This window comes from Microtus oregoni, unplaced genomic scaffold (genome assembly GCF_018167655.1).
Source record: "Microtus oregoni isolate MIOR12 unplaced genomic scaffold, Mior012 000004F_ref0000308, whole genome shotgun sequence".
Lineage (NCBI taxonomy): Eukaryota > Metazoa > Chordata > Mammalia > Rodentia > Cricetidae > Microtus > Microtus oregoni.
Genome location: NW_024543063.1, coordinates 38438200 through 38459835, shown reverse-complemented (window position 1 = coordinate 38459835; position 21636 = coordinate 38438200). Strand labels below are relative to the sequence as shown.

At 45.6% G+C, this 21636-nt stretch overlaps 2 protein-coding genes across 4 annotated transcripts in view; one reads left to right on the top strand and one right to left on the bottom strand.

Annotated features, from left to right (window-relative positions):
* The window catches only part of Wwox (WW domain containing oxidoreductase), an 876711-nt gene extending 872869 nt beyond the window's left edge, over positions 1-3842 (top strand). The window contains exon 9 of the mRNA XM_041649948.1: positions 2742-3842. Coding sequence (XP_041505882.1) covers positions 2742-2930 — 189 coding nt within the window. The 3' untranslated portion in view covers positions 2931-3842. The remainder of the gene's footprint in view (positions 1-2741) is intronic.
* Positions 1-21636, bottom strand: part of Maf (MAF bZIP transcription factor) — a 359355-nt gene that overhangs the window by 24797 nt on the left and 312922 nt on the right. For 2 of the 3 annotated variants that reach the window (XM_041649951.1, XM_041649954.1), the window contains one exon: positions 3837-4079. Coding sequence is in view for 1 of the 3 variants with exons in the window: in XM_041649954.1 (XP_041505888.1) it covers positions 4049-4079 (31 nt within the window). In the remaining 2 variants the exon portion in view is untranslated. Of the gene's footprint in view, positions 1-3836; positions 4080-21636 lie in introns of those variants that run through there. The other variant, XR_005974147.1, reaches the window with a different exon arrangement.

Sequence of the window (21636 nt, the reverse complement as noted above, 5' to 3'; positions counted from 1 at the left end):
ACCAGTTTGAAAGTGTTTCGTCTCCTCCCAGCGGTACACGCTTGTTTACTAATGAGCTCTCACTAACGCGGCTGCATCTCGGGCTGATGGGATGCAGACTGAGAAGCTGATGAGCCCAAAGTGGGAACTTGTTTTTTAGGCTGTCGCCACATCGTATGGTATAAAGATATCACTCAAGAGTTGCCACTGGAAGAGCTGAAAAGAAAGTTCTCCAAAAAGCCCATGAGGCAGTGGGAATGGAACCAACAAGATATTGTCAACACTTAATTGTCTGTCCTGAAGAGAAGATAAAGCAAGAGCCTGTGGCAGCACGCGTGGCTCAGGCTGGGAGGCTTTGCCAAAAAGACACAGTCAGTCTTTGGGGTAGCAAAGGTGGCCTTTGTACCCTGTTTTGTGTTCTTTTATGAAGCTGGGGGCACTGGCAGTAGAATTTGTGTTGTAAACTACCCTAAGGCCAATGGCAAGGAATTGATGTGAGCATGTGTGGATCACTGGGCTTTTAAAGCTGCGTGCCTCTCAGCACAGCCACCAAAGGCACACTTCCGTGAAAGCAGCCAAGCTGCCATCATTTGAGTTTCCATTGATGGAAGACACACCTCCTCTCGCAGTGAGCCTGACTCTAGATTGGGGTGACTTTAGAATTCCTTCACCATGTCAGCAATGCAAGCACGCAGCCACATGACGCTAGGAGAACACTGTGGCAGTTTGCTACATTAGGTTCCGAAGAACGCTGATGGCCAGTTTCCTGGGTGGCTTCCCTGGGTCCTATCTCAGGATCGGACAGTCTGTTGTGAGATTAGAAGCACTGTCTGATAGGGGGAATCAGCTAGGGCTCGGGGAAGAGGAGAAGGGGAGGATTTGGAGGTGAAGGGACTAGATTCTCTCAGTCACCACTTAGAAGTCTATGGCAAGTCACCTGATCATTCTTGGCTGGAGAATCCAAGAGAAATGGCCCAAGGTTTATCCAAAGCTCTGTCTCCACCTGGACTTGGCAGAGAGCAGAGGGCAAGTTGCTGTTTGGCTTGAGTTAGCTGAGGGGTCGTCCTTGTGTTCTGCTTATCCATCAGAGGCACTTTGGCTGCCCTCTTCCTCCTTAAAGGATGTGGAGGAATCCCACAACCCCCTGGCAGGGGTTTAGATAAACACACCTGGTGCTCAGCCAAAGGTGAAGACTAGTAGCAAGTCAGTAAAAGGAGAGCAACTGAGAAAGAGATCTCTGAATCCAAAGTAATCACTGTGCGGGAGGGGGGCGCTGGGGGAGCATGTTGAGGGACTTCTGGAAGTCACTAACCGTTTGCTATTCAATTAAGCTCCAGTCACAGGCCAGATGTTCAAATCCTGGACGGGTGGAACCCGGCCAGGGGGCTCAAGCAGCCAGATATGATCAAATATCAAATCTGTTCCACACACTCCTCTCTGCCTCTCCCACGGTCAAGCCACATGGCTACATTTGACCAATGCATATATGGCCACCGACCCTGACCCAGAAACCAGTCCCAAATAAAACCCAAATGGAATTTTGCTGAAATTACAGTCCCTCAGGACTCTGGCTCCGATGATTCTAGTCATTTATGGGGATGTTTGTCCACGGACACTCTGATCTAACACAATTTCAACCCTGTAGGGGCAGGAAAAAATGGTTACGTTTGCATGGGGACAGAAAGCCATCTCTCTTACCAGCAAACCTCCCTAATGTTTTCCCTAAAGTGTGACATCTGTGGCAAGCGTCCGGTCCTTGTTGGTAACTGCTCCCCATCAGCTGATAGCGAGTTGATGCATCAAGAGCTGTTCTCCACATAAATGATCACAGGACGGCAGATAAACGGTACTGCTTTTAAATTAGAGCCCTGCTCACCATGCCTCCTTCCGAACAGAAGCCTATTACTTTTAATTATGGCTTGCAAAGCAAAGTGAGCTCTTGCCCTCTTTATGGCATCTCTGGCAATATTCTGTCAGTTGGGATGACATGGTGCCCCATCAGTGAGCACGCCCCTAGCTACAGCCCCAACTGTGACTCCAGAGGAGACCAGAAAAATGATCGCTGGTGTTCACAGAAACTTGAATTTGAAATGGGCTGAAAGAAACGTGCCTCCCACCTTAGGTCATATCTTGTTATAAATCAGAATGGATATGACATTTAGAAAAGTGTTTTCTGGGTGAATAAACACATCACTGTAGGGATGTGTGAGACTGTGTGTGTGTGTATTAAACATTGCAACAGTGTTATAAACCCACCCTACCCTTTAAGAGCATCCTGGGCAAAGAATACAGGGCAATCTATCACCAACCTAACTTGAGACACCCACTTGATGGGGCATCATCAAATGTGGTTGGTTGCTTTTGGGAAGAAGGTTCTAGAAAATTCTCGGTGTCAAATTACATTGCGCACGAAGAAGTCAAAGGGTTGTATGGATCTGTTCTTGCCTGTTGGGAAGGACAGCATCTTTTTCTCTGTGCTGAAATGGCATCTGGCATGAGAGAGTGAAATGTGTCTTTATTTACCACGCCTTTTCCTCTACGATTTGTGAGAAGTCACACTAGCTTTATAAGCAGAGTTTACGGACTTGTTTGTCCAAGGTTATTGCACACCATACTTTGCAGTCCTGTGCTTAGAGTTGAGCCCTTTGCCACGCTGATTTCCAAGTGGAGAACGGCTCGCTACTCTCTAGAGAGCCAGAATGGCTCATATCATATCCTAACATTGATTTTAAAAACAAGTGTTTCTCTTTTTTGTCTTTCAGCAACAGGGAGCTGCTACCACTGTCTACTGTGCAGTCGCGCCTGAGCTGGAAGGCCTCGGAGGGATGTATTTCAACAACTGCTGCCGTTGCCTGCCGTCTGAAGAGGCTCAGAGCGAAGAGACAGCCCGGGCCCTGTGGGAACTCAGTGAGAGGCTCATCCAGGACCGACTGGGCAGTCCATCCAGCTAAGCTAAACAGAGCCCCATAATTTTGGGCAACTTCCCCACCCCTGCTCTGCCCCTCATAACTGCCAGCCCATCATCTATGGGTGCCCCTCCCCCTCCAATGCAGACCCCTGAGAGCAAAAGAAGTAAGAACAGCTATAACCAATGGGAAAGGTTGAGTGTCAGTGGGAAGCAGGGCCTTTCAAGGGATAACGTCCCTTTGGTAGGTCAGGGTTAGTCATGGATCTGCTTGCTTTTCTGGTGGTGGCCTCCTTGAAACCGGAAGCATGGTTAACATGTAGGTTCCTTTGCTCATTGTAGAAACACAGTGATTCTCTGCTACCTTTGGAATAACCTAATGTCCCCTTGACCCACCCAAGCACCCCCCCCCCCCCCCCCGAGCCACCACTGCCACACAAGGCTGGCTTTCCCCTATTGAGGGAAGAAAAAGAACATGTTCACCTCTCCATGCTGAGCTCAGTCCTGGAGGCCAACGTTTCATACTTCCCTACCAAGTCTGACCAGGCTTGGCAACTTTGAGAGAAACTCAAAACTATGTCCCAACAGAACCAATGTGCTGGTGCCATCAGAGGGGAGCCGGTGTGCTGAGCTGGTGGGTCTCAAGAGCACCTTTTGCTGTCTTCCTTGCCAAAGCTATGCAAGCATTTTTTTTTTTTAGTGATTATAACAAATACATTTTTGCAAATCATTCCCTAGATACGCAGGTGGACAAGGAAGGAAGCAAGGTTTCCTTAAGACACAGGGGATATTCTTGAGGTGGGAAATAGGAAGAAGTTCCCTCATTCCTTTACTCACAGTTCCAAGGACACCCTGAGGGTGTGTCAGGGCCTCCCAGTCCTCTTGAATCAGTGGCTAGCTTCAGCTTCCCTTGGTTCCTCCCATCCTATGCTTAATAAAAGAACATGCTTGACTATGATCACCTGAAGTGTGGATCGTTTGTTTGAATGTTCATCTCAGTCCTTTTTGTTCTGTTTTGTTTTTTGTTTGTTTTCTTTTTTTTTTTTTTTAGAAAAGAAATCTAGAGGAAAAATAAAGCGCTTCTTGTGGACGCCGGGAAAAACACCATTCTTGGTTCTTCTCTGAGTGTGGGTTTAGTTTTTGTGCTTTGTGGGCCGAGTTGTCTCATGGGATAAGCATGCCAGCATCGTATTTTCTGTGAGAGAAAGAGAGAGAAGAAAAGTGAGTATCGTGTGATTTTACTGTCGTTACATTAACAACCAATACTTAGAGATTGTTATCTCTGTTTTCAAGGGATGGTTCCTGAGACACTTGAGAACACTCACCCTCTCCACTAACGTCACAGTCTCCCAAAAAGGGAAGAACATGGAGACGACTTTTCAGTTAGTTAATAAGCTCCTGAGTCCTATGGTTTATTAACCCGTATGAGAATCCTGAAACTCAAAAGTTTATGGTCACTAAGATGCAGAAGAGTCCCAGTGACATGATAAAGAGACTCTGGCATTAAAGATGAAGAAGCTGAGGGTGGCTATGTACATATTTCACTGTTCCTCTTCCTGGAATGACAGCTTCAAGCCAGCCATTAGCACAGGTTTCTGGGCCCCTGCCTCCAGGTGGGTCGAGTCAAATACCATTGCTTTTCAGGTACAGCCTGGCTACAGCCTTTTATGCCAGCTAAGATGTCCCAAAGCAAAGGAAACTCCACACTTAACTCATAGAACTACAACGAATAATATATGAGTCTGTGATTTTAAGCTACCAAATCTCAGGATTATTTGTTACACAGCAAGAGCTAGCTGACAGTTTTCATTTTGTGGAGTGATAAGCATTTCCCCCGTTTGTTCTCTTTTAGCTTGAACCTCAGCTGCCTTGCCCATCCCATATTCTAGCATTTTCTCTCTTTCCTGTAGAGCACCATCTGGACAGTGTCCCTCACACTTGCCAAACACACCCTCAGGTCAGGTGCTTTCTGTCTGCAGCTCCCTCTGTGGAAATGCTTTCCTCACATAAAGGTTTGTTTCTCAGTGACTTCTGGTCTCTGCTCAAATGTCACCTGTTTCAGATAAGGTAGCATGTCTGTCCATGTCATTCATGGTATCATCCCAATGACCCTCCCTTTACCCTTAATGCTTCTCTTTTTAAATACTAGATAGCACTGGACACATCGTGAGTTACTCTTTTGCTACCCCCATAGTAGAAGCTCCATGAAAGTTGTAATATCTGTTCAGTCAGATAAGGGTCTCCTTTGGTTGTTTGGTCAAGGGATGAAATTTAAATTCAGAGAGCAGCTTCTCTATAGCCTATGCTCAATGAGTAGCAGCGTCAGGTCTGGAAGGCAACCCTTTCTACCTTCAAGCCCGTGTGCCTTCCACGACACACCCCTCTTCGGGGGCTTGCTGGTGACCAGCAGTGTGTACACACTGACTTCATGCAAGGGGTGAGCTCCTGACAAAGGGAAAACCAGCTTTCTACCTAGGACGGGGATGTGGCTGTCCTGCTGAGACCAGTGCCTGCTATATGCTTTACAAATGGCTTTCAAACCTTCAACTGACCCAGCAATACGGGCTTCTGTTCTACCCAGATAATTTCCTTCTCCTCACTCTTTTCCAGCTATAAAAAGTCCAGACCCAGCCTGGGCTTAGCTGTGGGTGGACGTCATGTCCCGCATTCTAATGGAAGCCATATAGATTACACCCAACTTAAAAAGAACGAGCCAACTTCTCCGTGGTCATTTTCTGCTGAGTTCCAGTCTGTCCCTGTTTCTTTAAGTCCGAAGGTGTCTGGCTCCACTTCCAGGCCTGAATAAGACCTTGTGCCACTTAGCAATAAGAAAGAACTGAAGCAATGGTCCTGCGGCTTGCGGCTTTGCTCTTTTAGAATGAAGAGGTGGACAGTTTTGTTTTGAACCTCAATGAAGGAAGAGGCCTGATTGCTTTCATCAAGGTCAACGCTCGGCCAGAAAGCCTCAGATTGCAAAGTTCTTGCCAGATCTTACCACTAATACTCATCGCTTTCGTAAGTGCTTGTTGAAAAGAGACAAAAACCGGAAACCTAGAAGAGCACTACCTACGTGCCCTATACCGTGACTCTCTGCGTCCCGACATAGCCCACTTAGATGCTGAAATCACTTCAGAATACTGAGTAAGGTCATTAAATATGATCCCTGTGATCATTGAAGAAGTTGAACTGAATTGCTGAACACGAGAAGCGAAGCACCAACAGAGATAAGTCTTTAGAGAAAAGAAGCCGAGTAATATTGCTAAATTTAAATACAGATTAGGTCGTCTTTCCGTATTACCTCTCAAGTCTTTGCTTTTGGCTCAAGCATTTGATTTGTGTACCCTTGCTCTAATTCCTTCCCCCACAAAAATCATCTTGTTTTTCAAATATTTCCCTGACTTTACTAGATGCCTATCATCATTATAGACCCATGTTTCTACTATGGGACTTTAGGTAACTTCTAGTTTATATTGTTAGAACCAGCGTTTCAGTTAGCATCTCTAAATATCTAGACTTTTCCTTTTAAGAATTCATTTCTCCATGAGGCAATGATGACACATGCCTTTACTCACAGCACTTGGGAGGCAGAGGCAGGCAGATCTCCGTGAGTTCGAAGCCAGCCTGGTCTACAGAGTGAGTTCCAGGACAGCCGAGGGTAAACAGAGAAACCCTGTCTCAAAAACGAAAGGCCTGGTGTTGGTTTTCAGGGATCCCAGAAACTCTTACAGGATTCGTGTGTTTCAGGGATGTTGTGCTGCCCAGAGGCGTGTGTGTGTGTGCTTACAACCCTGTCAATGCTAAGTGTACTATTTACTGTTTCAAACTTATTCCAACATCATCTTGTCACAAGCGATGTCTACTTATGCATAAGATTCCTTAGGAGCCTAAGCCTCGCTCCTTCATTCTCCCGCTGGGGAGAGTTCACAATTTTTTTTTGTTGTTGTTTTTGTTTTTCGAGACAGGGTTTCTCTGTGGCTTTGGAGCCTGTCCTGGAACTAGCTCTGTAGACCAGGCTAGTCTCGAACTCACAAAGATCCGCCTGCCTTTGCCTCCCGAGTGCTGGGATTAAAGGCGTACGCCACCATCGCCCGGCTGAGAGTTCACAATTTTAATTAGCATGGAAATTCAGAGTGTGAGCAGAGAGAGAGAGGGGTGGATGGGAGAAGAGCAGTCTAGTCGAGGTGTCTAATCTTTACCACAGTGTTCAATCGAAGAGCATCCTGTTTCCTTTCCTTTCCAATCGCCACTGCAGCAGGACACTGACCTCATCTGAATCTGGTACCCAGGCCAAAACAAACGCTCCAAATGTCTTTGGTTAGCTCTCAGTGGCTCCTGTGCTAACAACACTAGCTGGGAGTTCCCAGAAATCCACATCTTGGTAGCTGACACACTTTCTACATCTATTAAATGTTATTTATGCTATATCAATCATAGAGGTGGTCTATTTTCTCACTGTTGCATTTCCCTGGCCATCTCCCACTGCATCTTATAGGGAGGGAGCGAAGCTACTCTGAGTGGCTGACATAGGCATATGCAAATAGTGACCCCATCACTCACCTGAACATTCTCTTGTCCCTCCTCCATCACCCCTCTCTTGCTTTATTTTCTGTTTCTAGGCATCTATAAAACTTTAAAAAAGATTTCATAAGACTTTACTCAAAGCCGGGCAGTGATGGCTCACACCTTTAATCCCAGCACTTGGAATGCAGAGGCAGACGGATCTCTGTGAGTTCGAGGCCAGCCTAGTCTACAAAGTAAGTTTCAGGACAGCCAAGACTGTCACACAGAGAAACCCTGTCCAGAAGAACAAAATCAAACAAACAAACAAACAAAAAAAGACTTTACCCTAGGGATACCAAGGAGGCTGCAAGTTTCAAACAATATAGAGTATTTTCTGATTCTCAGTAATTACATATGAGAGACTTGTCTCGAAATGCCCTCATGGCTGGTCTTTACCTCTACTGTGTGCTGAGGGAGGGTGGAGGGGAGGGGGAATCGCAAGCGTTTTTCACTCAGGCTCTTGATTGGTTTATTTTCCTCAGTTGAACAAGTTCCTGAGTGTGCAGTGCCCCTTCCACCTGGAACCCAGGCAGAGAAGCCCGGGAACTCTGTATCAGCGAAATAAAAATGACTGAATGCAGAAAACAGGCGCCAGCTGAAGTTTGGGTGAGCGGGACCCGCCGGCCTCTGCCTGGGGCTCTACAGACTTTCCTGGCAGCTCCAGGACATGGTTGGGAGTCTGCCTGGTGTGCTGAGACAGCCCCCTGCCCCCCACCCTGACCGGCTTTAGACTCAGTTCTGAGGACTTGTACCTGGGCTGGCCTAGATTCCGGGGCCCATGCGCTGAAGTGATTGGCCTTTTGCTACTTTTCACGGCAGTCTTCAGATTCTTTACCTGGAGGGAGGCTAGACAGAGCTTCCCCAGGTAAGCACCTAAACTGTTCAGATGTCTCGCCCTGCTTGTCGTCAAGAAGTCTCTAGCACAGAAGCATCTGTAGAGGAAAGCAGGCTTACATTCACCAGCAGAGCAAGAAGTGTTGTTTAGAATAAAGTAGTCAGTAAAATCACAGTAATCACTATGGAGAGTGCGGGAAATGGTGAGTCTGTACAATGCCCGGTGTGCACCCGAGTTGGGGCCCCAGCATGCCTGTTTTTAAAAGCCAGGCATTTGCTTGCAGTCTGGTGCTGGGGAAGTGAAAGTGGGTAGACAGAGTCCTGGGTCTCCTGACCAGCCAGCTGAGCCAAGTTAAGTTGGTAAGCCCCAGGGCAATGAGAGATCTTATCCCAGAAAAGTAAGGTAGATTGTGATTGAGGAAGACACTGAGCATCGTCCTGTGGCCTCCACATTCCTACACACACGTATAAAAAAAAAATGTACACACAAAACAAATGAAAGCCCTGACCCAGAAACTCAGCTTCTGTGTATAAAAATGTAAAACAGAGCATTTCTAGAAGCCTGGGCAGTTGATAAGCATACGGTGTGTGTGTGGTGTGTGCGATCCAGATCACATTAATATTCTAGTGAATCAGACAAATTCTGTTACCTGAATTAAAAAACTGGGAGTGGCTAGATAGTGCAACAGGTGACGACGGCACTGTCACCTCACCTGATGACGTCATCCCATCCCTTACCCAGAACCACAGGTGGAAGGAGGGAACTGCAAACTGTCTTGTGACCTCCACACATGAGCCATGGCCGGTACGTACCACACACACATATACACAAATAAGTAAGTGTTAGGAAAGTAAACAATCCAAGGTTATATTGCATACTGTATTTGTTCAACTCCTTGTCTCTCTTCCTCGGTGCAGTCCTATTACCTTTGAACATTTACAACCAACACTGGCAGAACCTGCTGTGTGTACATACGACCAGCCCCTTCCTACACCGCGTTCTAAGATTGCCTGCTCAGTTTGTGCTAAGGGATAAGTCAAAGCCTTGATAACATTCTCTGTCTCATCTCTACACCTGTGAAGTTTTTCAACTATATGGGAAAGTAAAAAAATACTTGTGCAAACGGCTATACTCATCAGCAAGCCTTGGATGAGGTCATTAGATATAAAAGTTACTGGCAGGGCCCAGGGAGAAGGTTGAGGGGTAAAGTGCCACCATGCAAGCATGGGGACCAGAGTTCAGTTCTTCAGCATTCACGAAAACACCTGGTGTGGTGACAGATGTCTGTAGCCCCAGAACAGGAAGATCAGAGGCAAGAGGATCCTCCGGGCTCATTGAACAGCCAGTCTAAGATGAAATGGTAAGTTCCAGGCTCACCAAGAGACCCTCTTTCTAACAGTAAGGTAGCCAACAATAGAAGGGGGAACCCTATATTAAATTCTGACCTTCACATATGAAACCACTTAATAGTGAACACGCCTGCTTCCAGACATGTTCACATACCAATTGATATCAGGAGGAATTCTGAGCAGACAGCAGCATTCTTCTCAGAATCTGAAAACAGTATTATTTTGGTTTTAGACCATTTCAAGAGTTGTTTAAATTCTGTGGGAGGTGAAGGACTGAAAGCACACAGTCTGCAGTAAAACTTGAAATAATCATGATAAATATCAAAAAGAATTGACCCTCTAACCAGCATTCTCTATGACAGCACACACCTTATACCTAGGCTGCAAGATATAGAGAAAGCAAGCTGGGATCAAGCCAGAAACTTTTCCATACCCTGCTTGGAGAAATTAAGCATCTGTCATTTTGCCCAGTTGTGAGCACTCGAAGCCATAAAACCAACCAACGAGGCAAGATAGGCTCACCTGTGCAATGGTGGCATGAGCGGTATGGGAGTAACCAGTCACTCTTTAATTCATAAATCTAAGTAAGAAGCCTACTGCTGTTTAACAAAATCTCTGTTAATATCCACAAACAAAAGCTAGTCCCAGCCTTAATCAGAGGAGTTTTTTTGTGCAGTGAATGGTGGTGCCCAAGATGCTGGGAATAAAAGAGAGTTGAAGGGAGTTGAAGGCTCATCCCCAAACAAGACATTTATACCATCCCTTCTCAGGCCCAGGGAACACTGCAGATAAATTCTAAGAGAGGAAGAACTTTTTTCTTTTTCTTAGTTGTATATCTGCTAAGGCTAGTAGGACCCCAAACCATGATCACACAGACAGCCCTAGAATCAGTGGTCACAAACACAACAAATGAGCGTGAACATGGGAAGAGATCTCATAGGGAGTAGAATGAAGGCAGGAGAGTAGGGAGAGGCTGTGCACGGAGTGCATATGGGAAATTATCAAAGAAAAAATAGTTAGAAAGGTAAGAAGGAAGGAAGGAAGGAAGGACAGACAACAACCGAGTCTGTGATTTTTTATCCTTAACAGAGATCATGGCCATGGCAGAAGTCGAATAATTTTCCTTTTACATCCCTACTCCAGGTCAGTATGGGCTATTCTATCCCCTGGCAACAGGTTTTAGCGTGGCCACAAAATAAACAGTAACTCAGTTGTCAGAGGATAGTCTGGTGGGCGCCCACCGCTCCTCTGGAAGGTAGGCGTTTTGCCGGGTGTCTCTTTGATGGCCTGTTAAAGAGCTGCCTGACCCTTCGTCTGCAGCGAGAGCTGTCTTTCTATTGTCTGTGGAATTTGCTCTGTGAGTTGAGGGAGCTGCCAGCCCTGGCAGAGAGCAGGGGAGCTATAAAAGTGTCAGAATATTATGAACAGCCTGAAGACTGGGGCCCGTTGTTGTGCGCTGGGCAGTGAGGGAGGGCTAATGGTGCAAGGCATGTAGGCTATGCAGGGCTACCTCCATCCGTCTGCGGAGAGGGGAGGGAGGATATGGCGGACACAAGCAGGCTCCAGATGTAGGGTTGTTGATCCTGCTATCCAGGGCAATGGTCGTCCGCAGAGGGTCCAGGGAAAAATCTTTAGTGCCCCTTGCATCTCTTTTCTCCATTTCAGAATGAAAAATACTGGATTTAATTTTGACAGAATGGCCATAGGGTTCCAACCTTGCCTTCTCCTAGAAAAACCTGAATTCTGTAGCCTAGAATTAACAGTAATCCATGTATTAATTTGACTTCATTTTTATAGGCCCTCTGCAAGCAGCATTAAGCATGCAGCCCCACTATCTAATTAAAGGGGAGCCATATCAATTTGCCGGATAGTTGCTCACAGAAAAAAATTATCAAAAACACTACTCTGAGCCCTCTATTTTTAAGAGGTGAGCATCAATCACTCAGGGCACCTGTGAGTAGCCACTGATCCTGTAAATACTCAGTAGACATACATGTTAGGGAACCTCTAGGAAAGTCCTCATTTGGAGAACTAGCCTTAGTTTTTATTTAGTTGATTTTTCTGGAATTAAATTTCAAAGAGTTTTCCTGAAGATTGCATGCAGGAGGTGGTTAAGGCAAGGGATGTGTTCTCTAGCACAGTAGTTTGGCCTTGACTTCTGTCCTTGGCCTAGATAAGGTGGGCACCTCCTATGGGTCAGAGGTAGAAGTAGCTCACAGGATGTGTGACTCACAGGTGGGGAGTGTGGATCATCCACTGGAGGAGGCCTCAGCTGCAGGAAGTCAGCCTGTGCTCTGCCTCACCTGGCGAGGTGGTCTTGAGCCATGTGGGCATGATCATTGATATGAAAGAATTCTGTGATCCCAAGAAACCATATTACACAAGAGAATAATCACAGGTCAGATCGGATTCTACAGCTAAGCAAGTGGGGTTGTCCAATGATCCTTCTTCTGCCCAGTTGACCTGATGATACCCCTTCCACCAAACTCCTTTTAAAGATTAAAAACTATCGGGTAGGAAAACGGCTTAGGCTACAAAGAACTTGATGTGCAAACATGTAGAGCCAAATGTAGATTCCTCAAAACCCACATAAAAGAAACAGGTATGGTAGTGTATGCCTGCAATCCCAGGATTGAGGACATAGCAACAGCATCCATAATTCCTGGCCAGCTCATCTAGCCCAAATGACAAGCTCTAGGCTCACTGAGATTTCCTATCACAAAAAATGAAAAGACTGAGAAAGACTTCCAACTTTGACTTCCAAACACATGCACACATATGTGCGTATGCACTCACATATATACACACACACATAAAATTAAAAAAAATCCATAAAGCGTGTGATAAAGCACATGAAAGTAGTTCTCATAATCTCACTGAGAAGACCATTTTAAGAACCTGGAGATTTCTTTCAGAGACATTTTTTCTAGCCCAGATTTCTAAGAATGTATCTCACCTTTCACGAATAACCAACCCCAGGTGTTATCCCTCAGATACCGATACCGTGTACTTTGTTTTCTTAAAGACTTTTTAATTTGTACATATGCATGTGTGTCAGTATAAGTGCATGCCATTTATATGGGTGTCATCCGTGTTCAGGAGAGAGCATTGGATCCCCTGGAGCTGGAATTACAGGTAAACTGACCTGTATCGATTTGGGGAACCGAACGTGTCCTCTAGAAAAATCAGCAAGTGCTCCTAAACACTGAGCCATCTCTCCAGGACTCAAACTTGTTCTTTGGAGACAGAGTTTTTCACTGGCCTGGGCTGGCTGAGTAAGCTGGGGTGGCTGTCTAACAAGCCCCAGGGATCCACCCAGCTCCATTTCCCCAGCCCCGGGATTCCAAGTGTGTACCATCGTGCCTGGTTCTTTTATGTGTGAGTTCTGAAGATCAAGTTCAGGTCCCCTTGTTTGCATGCTAAGCACTTTACTGGCTGAGCACTCAAATATTGATTTAAAAAATTCACGGAAAAGCAAGTTAAGATGAGGAATGCCATTTTTCTTTTCCAGTCGCGTTAGTTTTGCTCGGTAGCAGACACAGCCGAGGAATGGTGAACACCTGAGTGAAAAATCAAGAAGCCAAAATGTTCAAATCTGTGGCTTGTCCATTCTTTGCCAATGAGCTCTTCTGGGGCAGAGCTTCAAAATTTTGACATCTAAGCCCTGATGGGGCTAGCTGGGCAAGGTGGAGGAAAGGGAAAGGCTACCGAGCTGGTGTTCTGATCTGATCCTTGGGTAGAACTGGATGTGAGCTCTCTGTAAAGTGTGTTTTTAAGTAAGCATCAGATATAAACCAGAAAGAAGTCCCACAAAGTATCAAGTTTTTAACAGTCAAGAAAGTGGGTGTGGAAATAAAAGTGACCCACATAATGGATTAAGAGCTCTTCTCTCCTAACTGTGCCTCACTCCGAGGACCGGGGGTGACAATGAAACTCCCCATTGGAAACACACATTGACATTTTATAACTACGTAATTGGATTCACGTGAAATGGAAAAGGGTCACACATCAGTTTTTGCATTCATTGGACAAGTTAAATGAAAGCATCACAGGGCAAAGGAGATAGCCAAGTTGGTGAAACACTTGCCTTGCAGGCACAAGGACATGAATATGATCCTCAGAACCTATGTCTTAAAAAGACTGAGCATCCTGGTGTGTGCTTGTAATCCTAGCACTAAGGAAATTGAGACAGGGTCACTAGCATTCTGAGAGAGGTCCAGGCAAGCAGACTCTCTGTCTCAAAAAAAAAAAAAAAAGTAGGTCTGAGGGATGATACCTGAGGCTGTTCTCTGGCCCCCGAATGCACATGCACACACTTACACACATGCATACCTTGCACACACCAACATCCATGCACACCTGCACATCCGTGTCACAGACCTGCCCATCCTTTCTGTTCCTTCACTCAGGAGCAACTTCCTTATCACTAAGTGTACGACTGACCTTGGCCAAAGGCAACACATTTCTTCACACTGAAAAGCCGCGCACACAGGGACCACCAATGGCAAGAGTTGTTTGCAAGACGCCAGGTATTGTTAGTTCAGCACCACAGACCACCCAATTAATTTCCTTTCTGCCTTCAGCCAGATTACAAAGACCCCAGATACCTGGAAAAATAATTTGTTAAAAAGGAATAGCTTGATAATACACATGATTATAAAATAAATGACCGTGTTCAGTATCTTATAAAACAGTCGGCAATCACACAATGGAGTGTTTGTTGTCGGTTTAGTAGCGTGTCTCATTACACCCTACAAATAGTGTAAAGTAGTGTATTATTCATGAACCAACATGCTTTAATTACTGTTAATGCATATTTAGTTTTCAAATGCAATATGAGTTAGAGTTGTCTAGAAAACCCAGCTTCCAAGTTTGCTGAAAGTTGGTCCTCAGGAAGCTGAGGCCCCTGGGTTCAAAAAGACATCCAGGAGAAAGAATCCCCATTCTCCTATCATGAAATAGAGCTCGTAGCTCCTATCTTTGGGTCACCCAACAAAGAACCAGTTGCCAGACCCTTTAGTATGTCTTCCCTCTAATTCCACCAAACCCTGTATTTCCTCTAGTGTAAATGACTGGTTTATATGGTCTTGTTGGTTTCGTCTTTCTGTTGTCCCACATCCAAGAATAAACAACCCCCCCACCCCGAAGTTCTCCTTTGACTTCAGCCTTGAAACCCCTGAAGGGGCGTGAGTGGAGTTGCCTGGGCCATCCTCTGAGGCGGAACTAGAAGCCCAAATCCCTTTTCTTACCCTCTGATTAGACCTTCTCCTCTTCTCATTCCCTCCTCTCATATTTTCCAGGCTCCTACAGCACCTCAGAAGATCCCCAGCCCCCTTCCCTGCCATGATGTTCAAATACTGGAACTTTCGACCTTCTTTCCTCTGCCTCCCAAGCGCTAAAATTAATGGTGTAAGCCAACACACCCAGCTGTAGTTTCTTTCCTTCTTTTGTGTGTGGGCATCCATGCATTTGGTTGTCCCTGTCGCCACAGGCTGCTGTCGGGTGCCTTCCTCAGATGCTCTTCCCGTTATATTTTGAGGCAGGTTATCTCACCAAACCTGAAGCTCTCCAATTCACCCATCCTGGATGGCCAGTGAACCTTTGGAGTCCTCCTGTTTCTGCCTCTCCAGGGCTGACATTCCAGGTTCACACTGTCACATCGAGCTTTTTCCAGCATGGGTTCTGGGGATCGAACTCAGGTTCTCTCGCTTGCCTAACAAATGCTTTGCCGACTAAGCCATCGCCTCCGCCCCACATAGCTCCTTCTTATTACGAGTTTGAAAAAAATATATACTCCTTCCCCATAGCCATCGACTCTCAGCTCTCCAGGGACAGCCTAGCGAGCTTTACAGTCATCCAGATCTGGAGAAGACATTCCTAATTAAATTCTTTAGTGCTCCACTTGACCCCATTTCAACTGGGCCATAAGTCTTGGAAAAAAAAAAACCACCTCAAATCCAAAATTTTCAATAATGCTTCTGAGTTGCTTTAGAGCCTCAGCCGCTCAAGTTTCCCCAATGGTGGAAATAGCCTTTGATCACTAGGGCCGACCTTGAGAGATGGTCAGGGGAAAGACACTGGCCATTCCAATTAAAATATTTTCATGAATCTCTGAATAACAAAGGGAACTTGCCTATAATTACAGATGAAATAATAATTAAAAAGCCGCCGTGATCCTGTGTGTGGCGTTACAGCTCGCTGTTGGTGTCTGCGTACCAAGACAAATACCTCCCCAGGACGGGGAGCCACAGAAACAATTAAAGAATAAATCCTGGGCTCCCATTAACACCCTGGCTCTATTAGCTGACTCGGTCTACGGTCACATTAAAGCCCCATGGAGTTTGCTGGTGTTTGGGGAGAAAATAGTTTGGGCCCTACATAAATGAACATGCAATTCCAGCCGGTAAATCTCTTCTGTAATTGGCTAATAAGCATACTGCTTGGCAAATAGCTGCTGGAAATGGCTGGTGGAATATTTTCCCCATTTTTCTTTCTTCTCAAAAGTCTTTTAGCATGGGGGTTGTTTTCTTGAGCACATCTCCTGGGCTTTCGAACTCTAGGGACCTGAAAACTTCAAGTCCCTATGCCCTGACTCAGAGCCCACTTGTGATAAAGGTACCTTTAAATCTTTCAGATGGGTTCCAACATCCCTTGGCCTCAGCGCTGCCAACTTCCTGGCTAGGTCATTCCTTCTCTGTTTGACCGAGCCATCCTTTGTTCTATAGACTGCTCTTGTATCCTTTACTTAGGTCTACCAGTTGCCAGTAGCAGCACATCTGGTACCCACACTGATAAACATCTGTAGTGATAAACTATTTGCAGACATCACCAAATGTCCCCTGAAAGGAAAAGAGCTTTCAGACAAGAGTTGATGGTCCAACCCAAAGCACCATGAGCCACGATTCTGAGTGTGTCCCATTGTGATGGGCCATGAGAGGCTATTCACTCTAACTTTCTCCACTGACCTGATTTCTGTTGACTTTTGACCTTTAGGGAGTTCCCTTCCAGTTGTGGATATACTTGGCTTGGTTCATGGTCCTGGGTGCCTCAGGCTTTGACCTGACCCACCGTAATCACTCAGCCAATGGTTTTGATGAGGACCTTTCCTGGGGCCCTTTATTCTCAGAGTCTCCTGGGAAAGGTGGCCTAGAAAAAAGGCCATAGAAGAAGCTTTACAGCATTGAGAAGCTCCTGAAAGACAGCATCCAGGGCTTTTCATTTGTAGTCTCCATGGTCTGTGGTACAGACAACAGTACTGTCCTACAACCCCCGATTTTCCAAAGATTGGAGTGTTGCTCACCGTTGTAGAACACTGCTCTCTGGACATGTCATGCCCATTGCCATTTCATGAACTGTTGCAGTCATTCCCACAAGGTCAGACCCTCAGAAAAGGAGGAACTTTGTGTTGCTGAAATCCCTTGGAGTTTAGCATAAATCTTCATAGAGTAATTCACAAATTGACTAGACTGCCTGGATAGGAAGCCCAGGAATTTTCCTATCTGCTCTCCCATCACACTGGGATTCTATGTGCTGGCTGTTAGTCTCTGAACTCAGGTCCTCATGTGTGTACAGGAATCCTTTATCCAGTGAGTCATCTTCCAAGCCTCCAAAACCAGCATCTTAAATAAATCATCTGTGGTAGCACGAGGCTCTTCTATTGTTTGATGAAGATCATCATCAGAGTGGACAACTTAGAGGCAGGAGGGCATGGAGGGGCACGGCATGATCAAGGTTCTCTTGCCAGCTGTGAGTGAGGGGCAATTATATAGAAACCTTGGCTTGGAGACACTGAGTAGGCATTCAAGCCCAGAAACAGATACAGCAATGCTCTCTATGGAATGGAAACATGTATATTAAGGCACATGGCCATTCTGTCTAGTTGAAATGTTGTATCTTCCCTCAGGTGCTCTGTTTTTGTTTTGTTTTGTCCCCTGACCTTCTTCCCCTTTATCTGTACATCTGGTACCACACTGATGATAAACTTCTTTATCTGCACATCTGGTACCCACACTGATAAACATCTTCTTACAGCAAAGGGTTTGAGTCCAAGAATTAACGTCTGATCTTTACCCAAGAAAAATGTCCCTGAATAAAGTTACCCTGATTAGAAATTCCTTGTGTCCATCCACCTGCCCATCCATGCATTAATCCTACCATCTAGCTCTCCATCCATCTATCTGTTCATCAACCATCCATTCATTATCAATCAATCTGCCCACCCCTCCCTCTGTTAGCCATCCGTCCATCCATCTGCCCATTTGCTCACCCATCCTTCCATTCATCCACAGACCTAACAAGCCACCCACTTTCTGTTACAGCAGTTTTCCATTTGCCTTTCAAAAATTTTGGCTGTTCTTTCAGACTCTCAAAGAACTCTTGTTCTAATGGAACTCACATCCTGTAGTAAGGTGACAAAGAAAGCAGAACAATTGAGAAACAAGACAGTATGTGCTGGGAATAAACACTATAAAGAAAATAGAGCTGGATGCTTTGGTGTATAAGGCCAGTGGGCGGGGGTGGGGGGGGCTCCTAAAGCAACTTCTCAGGAAGGCATCCTTAAAATGAGAGTATTTCAACTGTGCTGAGGACTAAGAAGAAGGAAGGTAAAAGAGGGGAGAGCCCACCCAAGTGGCCAGAGTAGTAAAAAAAAAAAAATCCATGGGGTTCAAGATTCAGAAAATTGGTCCAAGGAGAACAGTTTAAGAAGGCAACGGCTTCGGAAGTGAGTGGCCTATCCAGTGGGAAAGGAAACAAAGTTTAAGTTTGGTGTCTCAGTCTACTAGGCATCAACCCTTCTCTATGGAGACCTCCCACCAAGCATTTTTGTTACTATCCCATTGCATCAGCCCTTCTCTGTGGGGACCTCCCTCCCAGCTTTTTGTTACTAGCCTAAGGGCTCTTCAGGTGCATCAGGGCAATCAGTAATTTCCCTCAATTGGCGGCTCCCACAGATGCCTGCAGCCCTGTTTTAGTACAGCTTCCTCTTTGCTGAGCCCTGAAGTTGAACCCTTGGACATCGGGCATAGAGGAGGAGGGAAGAGAGTTTTGTCCAAACAGTCCTTGTGAGGCCCGAAGGCACCTCTTTCTCATTAGACCTAACATGGAGCAGGTTGGGGACATCTGCAGTCTACCTCCCAGCCCTTATACTACAGCTGAACAAAACCTTCTAAGCAGGCTTTGTTGGGAAAAAATAAGATGAAGAAATTAATCATACATGCCTTCACTAACTCCATTTGAGTTTGTCAAAACAATTTTATTAAAAGATGGAAGATGGAGATACTGTCCCAGCACACCCAAATCAATGTGAATTGCTGAATTATTATTCTTTGCACCAAAAAAAAAAAGTTTCCTTCTAAATATGCTTAGAATGTCTACATAGGGCAGATTTCCCCAGTATGTTTGACTTTGCTTCCCGTTTTGGATACATGTATATATAATTCCCATTGATGTTCTATCCAGCCTCTACCCTGCTTACTTTACAATTTCAGGTATGTTTGGCATGGCAATAGATCATTTTTACTAATCTGGATGTCTCCTGATAAACAGCAATTTTTAAAAAGATTATTTTATCTTAAATTCTGTGTCTGTGTTTGCATCTGTGTATGGATGAGTGCATGTGAATTCAGGAGGCACATGGGAGGTCAGAAGCTTTGGATCCCCCAGGAGCTGCAGCTGCAGGCAGTTGGGAGCCACCTGACACAGTGACTGGGAACTTGGGTCTTCTGCAAGAGCAGTGTCCCCCGTACCCTGAGCCTGATGCATGCTGAGCCCACCCTTTGCCACTGACTGCATCTCCAGCCCTGAGATTTCTTCTTTCTTTTAAATTACCTACAAAGAGTTAAGAAGGCCGCTTTGAATTAAATATGCTACCTGATCACAAATGTTGCTTCTCAGAATTCAAAGCAATTTTCTCTTCCGTACGGTCTTGCTAATATGATCCGGCATCTGAAATAATAACTATATTTCCAACAGCCTGAGCGCTCCCACTTCTTTTAGCCCTCTAATTTCTTACATGATTCCCCTGGTTTTACAAGTATTTTTAATAGACCAATGTTCCAGATTTTTCTATGCAGTCAAATCCTTTCCTAATCAGAAGTCTTGTTTTTCCATAGGAATTTAATTCCCTCTGCAGAATTGTAACAGGGCTAGGCTGTTCTGGTTTCCATTCTCTGACATGTTTTCCCTCCCCTGAAGATTAACTTAACCATCGCGTGTCTCCGTCTCAATCCTTCTCATCTCGTTTTCACTTTAGCAGAGCGTTCTGATTCTGCTCAGCCGCCTGTGCTGCACACTGCTGGAGACGGGGCCGTTCAGCTCTGGGGATGTGCGTGCGTGGATTCTGTCTACTGCTGCTTCTCAAAGTGTGGGGGACGCCGAGAGAGGCTGAAATCAGCACCCGAGCCCAAGACTCTTAACAAAAACAAAATCGCACAGTCGGGTGAGCGAATGGAACGTGTCTACTAAGATGAATCATTCGTGTGGGTGTTTCAATACAATTTTTCTCCCCAAATCAGTTCTATCTGTCATTTATCATTGAGGGACCTAGGGTACCAATTTGGTAAAAAAAAGTTTTTTTAAAGTTCGCACCATCCATAAGTTTTTAACTCGTTTCTTTAAATGATCTGGCTCTTTTTTTTTCTTAGGACTTTAAAAACTTTAAAAGCTTTGGTTTAAATCTACTTCTACAGAGGAGTTTGCTGCTCTTCCGTTGACCTGGTCTTCTTGATTCTTTTTCTATCTTCTGCCTCCCTCCCCCCACCTTAACACACCTCCTCCTCTTCCTCCCTTTCCAGTTTTCCTTCTCTCTTCTGTCGTAACAGTATCTACCTTCCTCCCACACTTATAACCCAACGTGATTCTGCTCCTTGCTATACCCTGTACTGTGCCTGACCCAAAGTGGATGCTTAATAAGAGTTTGGTAAAGGCTTTCTTAAAAATACAGGTCCTGGAGGTGACAGGCTTTCTGCAGCTCTCTGGCCTGTCCTTCTGCGTGAACGGCTTTAGCCCAGCATCTGCACCATCTCATCATCCTGGTTCCAGTTGGCCATAAATCATCATCACTGTGGACCTGCCAATTTTAAGACCATCATTCTCAGTTCTTTGGACAGAGGTGGCTGCAAATTCTCCCTCCCCTGGGGAGCCTGGTGACAACCCAGGCCTCCAGGGTTCTCCTCCTTCATGCTGTGGCTCCTGTGTCAGACACTTTGAGCAAATATTTCTCAGGGCTGTATTTTCCTTGCATTGGCCATACAAAGGAAAGGCAGATTTTAGTCACATTCCACAAGCTGGTGTCCACGCCTCCGACTAAAGCAATCCACAGAGAACTGCTATCATTTTGAGCCATTCAACAAGGCTACTGCTTCCCGTTCCTTAAGGGGACACAGAGAAACACTTAGCCTGGTTAGAATGAGGGAACTGGACTCAACCCTAAAGAGTCTCTTGCTCTTACATGGTGCTTTTGCTTCCAGTACATCATCAGGGACCGCATCTCTTTCTGGTGCTTCGGGGAGGCTGTTTTTCTGAGTGACAGGGAGGAAGCCTGACAACACGTAATTCAATGATGAAGAGCCCAGCTCTGAGGCTCCTGAACATTTCCTGTCTATTTATAGCGAATCTGGGATCCCTTCCAAGCCAGCCCGCCGAGGGCTTCAACCAAGTAATAAGCTTGTTTGAAAAAAAAAAAAAATCTGTGACGTGGTGATTCCACAAACGCAGGTCATCAGCCCACCTCTTACGTGCTGGCTTGGGTTAGATGTGCAAGGGTCGACCAGTAATCCCTGTTGCCTGCTGCAGAGGGGGTTTCCCCAAGACTGGGGGTTTTCAGGATTGGAAAGGAGACAATCTCAACCAACCGGCTCCACGGGTGACCCTGGCTGCATTTCATTCTAATAACGCTAAGATTCTAATTGCAAAACCCATCACGGCTGCTCTCATTGTCGAGATCAGAACTGGGATGAGTCCCAACAGTCCTCCAGCTGCAAGCCTTGGTCTCAATGAGGCTAACTACG